At 43.3% G+C, this 6000-nt stretch overlaps 1 protein-coding gene across 1 annotated transcript in view; it reads right to left on the bottom strand.

The window, feature by feature from the left end:
• Window positions 1-674: 674 nt before the first annotated feature.
• SLC22A3 (solute carrier family 22 member 3) overlaps window positions 675-6000 on the bottom strand; it is a 30198-nt gene continuing 24872 nt past the window's right edge. The window contains 4 exon segments of the mRNA XM_010162515.1: window positions 675-732; window positions 1491-1590; window positions 2968-3083; window positions 3304-3412. Coding sequence (XP_010160817.1) covers window positions 675-732; window positions 1491-1590; window positions 2968-3083; window positions 3304-3412 — 383 coding nt within the window.

The following is a 6000-nucleotide window of genomic DNA, read 5'->3' as shown; positions in this document are numbered from 1 at the left end:
AGAATCACCTACAGCAGGTCACACAGGAACGCATCCAGGTGGGTTTTGAATGTCTCCAGAGAAGGAGACTCCCCAACCTCCCTGGGCAGCCTGTTCCAGTGTCCTGTCACTCTCACAGTGAAAAAGTTTTCCTTATGTTTACATGGAACCTCCTATGCTCCAGCTTGTACCCACTGCCCCTTGTCCTACTGTTGGACATCACTGAGAAGAGCCTGGCTCCATCCTCCTGACATTCGCCCTTTACGTATTTATAAACATTAATGAGGTCAATCATCCTCTTTTCCCCAAAGTTATCCAAATCTTAAACAAGCAATATCATTTCCAACTGTCCACACCCAAAGGTATATGCTAACAATAGAAATAAACAAATGGCTCAAACATATAAAGAAATAAATAAGAGCTCATTGAGCTGGATAGTGCATCTTTTTTAAGCTGTTCTGTTCTCTACCAAGAAGCACAGAGTGCTCCCTTCCTGCAAACAGCATACTCAGAAAAAAATTAATTTATTCCATATTTATAGAAAAATACACTGCTTGTTTTAAACGTCCTTATACTTAGAAGAAGAACATGGAGTTTAATCCATACTCTGCAGCAAATTTTGAAGTAGAGGCAGGTGGAGAACAAATTCCCAGTATGGGAACACAGTTCTTTGCTCAAGTGCTGTCCTTCAAAGGTCAAATGTAAGAGTTGGTGTCCTGGTGTTTCCGTTTCTTGACACGTTTACCAAAATGACTGAAGGAACAGAAGGGAAGAGGGCTATAAAGGTAAAGGAAACAGGAAAAGATGTAGTCCAAGTTGTAGTCCAAGATGCAGTACTGAAACATTAACTTTCTGCATAGAAAATTTCCTCTTTCTTTAGTTTGTACATTGAAGTGGGCAAAAGTTGTTGATGTAATATCCAAAGTCACTGTTTGAAACATAAATGTATAGGACTAGTTCCTCAAGCAAGCCAGGGTGTAAATGTTCCCTGCACTCCTTCAGCACTGTGAAGAGTCTGTCTGGCTTGCTGCATGCCAGGAGTGGGAAAGTTGTGCCTATAACTCTTCAGCTACAAATTAATCTTGTACGTGACTTTTAAATGACTTCACAAACTGTGGAAATGCTCCCATGATCAAGGGCCCTTCCTCACAGGATGTCTTGATTGAGGTAATGGTTGGTTTTCTTGAGCAGAGAGTTGCAGGCTATACTTTGCCATCCCTCTCTTGCACCCTATTACTTTCTGCTTCTAGAGGTGCACAAGACAATTTTGTGTCTCTGTGTGAAAAATACAGATTATATCCTCATGCTTTTTTTTTAACAACCTGCCTTAGTGGTATTGAAAAGTTCACATTTCTATTGAGGAAAATACCACCTGCTCATAACAGCAACCTGACTAGGGCATTTATTTTGACACTTGAAAAACATCAATAATGTATGACAGCTGACAAGGTTGGAGGAGAACAACCTCAGGAAACCTCATCCAAGTAAAAGTAAGAAAACATATATCATACCTTGAAAGCTGCTCCACATCCTCTACTGTCTCTGGTAAGGAGATTCCCTTTGTCTCTGGTAAAAACAATACTAGGAGCCCACAGACAACTGCGAGAATACCTACAATGGACATTGTAGAAATAGAAACATTTACTTTTCTTATTTTCATGGTTTATCCACTGAGGAAAGTTTATTCAGATTAAGGTTAAAGTGAGATTTTTAAAGCGCAACAGCTATTTCTGATTACTCTACTCTTATCAAACACCTTTATGATACATTAATTTAACCTATTACAAAAAACCTTGAGGGCTAGGGGTTCATTTGCAACCTGAATTGCTCAAAAAGGGAGATCTCAGAAGTCAAAAACCTGAGATAAGTGCACATGGGCAAACGCATGCAAACTGCACCAGAACCAGCGTGATTATTTCTCACATAAGACAAATCCACCTTTTTTCAAGAGGCTCTATCATGTAGATGCATCTGTGTTCCTTGAAACCATTGAGATTTTCCTGAAATACTCGCTTTGTATATCCATAGCCAAAGTAGATTATGTGATTCAGAATAAAACTTCATCCTTTAGAAAGAGCATTCAGATAGAGAACCAATCTGAAATCATTCATCAACAATGTTTATTTTGTAATAATTTCCGGCACAGATATAATTTAAAGAATGTAGTAAGTCAAAAATAGAAGAGCTGGAGTGAAAAGTAAAAGCTCTGACTGTTGCACAGTCCTTTCTGTTCCTCTCTGATTCTGTAGCCGTTTACTCAATTCAGCAGCAGCAGAATTTTGTAATTAGATAATATGAACAGTACTTCTATATATGGCTATTCTTGGAATAATGGTAATGTTTTAAAATGTCTCTTGCCCTTCCATTTTTGTTTTCAAGCTAAAATTTTAATTAGCAACAATTTCCCTTCTTATTCTGTCCTATCCCTTTTGCTTTTTTCCTGGTCACATATATCTCTGGGAAGCCTGGTTTAGTCACAGACTCCCAGCTCCTTGTTAGAAATAACTGATTTTTTCTCACTGAATTAATCCACAGGGCTCATTTTCTCCAAAATGCAACTGAGAAAAGGAGTTTAATGGGAATAAGTAGTTATGGCTAATACAACATCCATAGTCATAACTGTATATACCAAAAAACCCAAAACAATTTTTTTTCAAAGGACATTAATCTCCACTGTTGGGAGATTAGGTTTATTTCTCTGCAATTACAGAATTTAGCTGTGAGGTTGCTGAGTCTTAAAGCACCTAACATAGTTTCTTTTATGGTCCTTCAGCCAATTCACCCAAGAAGACTTGAGCTCTTCCATAGTGCCATGAAATCACTTACATTGCACCCATTTGCCATTCAGCCTCTTGCTCTAGGCATGAAAGTTGAGAGGGGCTGGTTTGAGAGGGATATGAGGCTACACATTGCACTTTTGCCCCAAAATAAAAGCTCTGTTAGGAAGAGGATATTTAAAACAAAAGTACATTTAAAATCAAATCTTACTGAAAATAATTAGAGGTAGCTCCAACCAAACGGCTGCTAATCGGAAAAGCAGGAATTATGGGGCTATGATCCCACCTAGGTCACACAAACTTGAGCACAGGGAAACACCAAAATTTCTGCAAAAGAAAAATAGTGCCAGATATTTGAGAGGTGCTACTGAACAGATGAACCATCAGTTTAAGGAGCAGAATGTAGACTTAGCTCCAAAATATTATTGCCAGAGTATCGAACAGCAGCTATTCAGTTAGGAAACTCTGGAGAAAACTAAGTTTTACTAAAAAGTGGTAAAATAGGGAATGAGGAAAAGGGAAAGAATTCTGGGAGCTTTCAAGGTACCTCAGCGTTGTAGGGTACAGTTCAGTGTTCACAAGATAGACGATTTCAAAAGCCATCGTGATGCCCAGTCTTCCCAGTGTGGCAACCGTTGTTTTGAGCCATGGGATATCTGTTCATTCAAAAAGAAACCCAGGTGAAGCATGCTTTGCTGCACCAGCAGAGCACTTCTGAGACCCCCAGGCCCTGTCAGCAGAAGTTACATCACAGAAACACTGGATCAGTGCAAATCAGACTAAAAGGCCGTTGCTGTAGATATCAATCCATACCGGCATTTATTGATTTCTAGCATCATGCGAGGCTGCTTTGAAGAATCAGAAATCACTTCCAATTGATTGATTCAAGATTCTGGTGGGGCATAACAGCATGGGTGGGGTATGAATGTTAAAAGCTTCCACTGCACTCTGGAAAGGAGTACTCATTTATATAGGGATGTTATGCTGTAAGAAACACCATCAAGTCACCTCCCAAAGCCTTCTGACCACCAGGAAGCTACCTCTAAAGGTGCATCTGCAGTAACAGTAAAACAATTCTCCCTAGAGTGGGCCAACTACATCATCTGTCTAGTCATTGCACATTAGACATGCTCCTAATAATGCTGCTCCTGGCCATCCTCCCCCTCACCTTCCCTGGTGCCTGTCTCTGCAGCTGGCACGACCAGCCTAGGGGCCTTACGCTGCCACAGGGGCTCTGCCCGTCTCTCCCAGCTCCACTCAAGCTCTGGTGCCCGGCCATTGCCCTGCAATGGGGAGCCCTAGCACATCAGTTGGGGGTGCAATGGGCACGTCCACAGCGCAGGGCAGAGCCATCCCATCTCGCTGTGTGCAACCCCTCAGCACTCTGATTGCCCTCTCTGGAGAGCCAGTGGCCTCTGGAGGAGCTTCACAAGGAATGCAATCAGCACTTCTGTAATGCTCTTGGGAGAGTTATAGTCTAACCACATCCAGGAAGACAGGGAGGCAAGTGAAACAAACAGCCTGGACCTGGCACGAAGGGGAGCTCTGCCACTGGGGAGGGCTCTGGCAGTGATTGTGTTTGCTCAAAACTTCAATAGGAAGAACAAAAAACATTTCAGTTTGCTCTGAACCAAAAAAAATGAGACAGTTGGGGTTATTTCTCTTCCAAAACAACCAAACAAACCCCCATCAAATTTCACCCCATGTTGAGAGACACTGCCTTTGGCCTGAAAAGTTCTGTTTTCAAACACTTGTAAGAAAAGCAAAGGCTGGAAAGAACAAAACAAATCCACAGTTTCCCTGGCACCCCTTCACTCTAACAGACCCCCCAGGTGTGGGTGACGTCCGTGTGCCTCCTCCCTCTACTAAGGGACTTGAACTGTGTGAGCACTCCAGCGTGACTAAGCACTCACAAGCTGCTGCTGCAGCTTTTCCCATCTGTGTAAACAGGCCTTTCTTGAAAGCAGGACTTGGACCTCAGGTGTCCCATCTGCGAGGATCTAATCCCCAGACTGTCATCTTCTCACCTGGCCAAGGTCCTCTTAGCACTTCACTGCTGAGAGCAGACTAGTGCCACCATTGTGCTGGCCCCAGGCCACTACTTTCTCCCCTCACTCAAGCCATACCAGCCCCACACAATGCTCACACTCAAACCCCAGACCTGCTGCACCATGCTCAGTATATGGTGTGGCCTGAAATACATGAAGGTGCTAGAGGCAGGTGTCTTGCAGGAGTAATTCCCCAGTGATGCTCTTTGTTTCCTCCTCCTTCAACAGCCCTAGCTCCAGGCGATCAACAGTCCACAGTCCCTGTTGTCCCGGCAGGTCCTTTGTATTTTTTTAACAGGTGGAGAATGATGCTGGCAAAGTCAGAAGATGACATGAAGACCAGGCCCTCTGTGCCTGAATTGCTGTGCCCTGTGTCAAGGGAGCTGACACAGGAGCACGGGGTGGCTGGCATCTGCTCAACATGTGGCGGCTCTTCTGAGAGGCACATAGCAGTGGGGACCTGGGGAAAGACCGCCAGGACAGCAGCAGAGTTGGTCATCACAGGGTTCAGTGGTCACACCACTGAATGCAAACAGGTGACAATAACATGACATCCCAGGGCATGGTCACACAGCCACCAGTGCTGCCACCAGGAACAGGCTGTTGATCTTCCCTCTCCTGTAATTTCTGCTTGTATGAAAGCAGTGAAGCTCCTCAAGCATACAGTATTAATTTTAAGTACTTTTGGAGGAATCCCTTTAAAGGTAGCTTAACTGAGATGGAGGTGAACCAACACATCTCTTTGAAGGATTTCATTTTGCACTCACCACAAACCCACCTGTTTTCATGGGCATGTCATACACTTGAAGTGACTTCTCATGGTTCTTCTCTAGGAAAACGAGTGCCCCTGATATAATTTCAGGAACTAAAACCTCTAAGGCTGGCCATGACTGTCGCTTACTTTGACAGGAACATCCCTGGGGAGGAACAATCCTCTCTAATGCCCATCCAGCTGCTGGTCCCCAGCTGTGCTAAGGCAAAGTATGCTGATGTGGATGCATTTACTCCAGAGCACCTCCAAATGTTTCCCCAGGGATAAAAACAAAACAAAGCAAAACAAAACAAAACAAAAAACTACACAGGAGGGAAAACAATTTACAGAGTGCTGGGAAGTCTGTGTGCAATATCGGACCTTTTTGTTGTCCTTGAAACCAGATAAGAATAACTTAATCAAAAGCCATACCTTTCCTCCAACC

This window comes from Antrostomus carolinensis, unplaced genomic scaffold, assembly GCF_000700745.2.
Source record: "Antrostomus carolinensis isolate BGI_N321 unplaced genomic scaffold, ASM70074v2 scaffold922, whole genome shotgun sequence".
NCBI lineage: Eukaryota > Metazoa > Chordata > Aves > Caprimulgiformes > Caprimulgidae > Antrostomus > Antrostomus carolinensis.
This window is presented reverse-complemented; position numbering and strand designations above follow the sequence as displayed.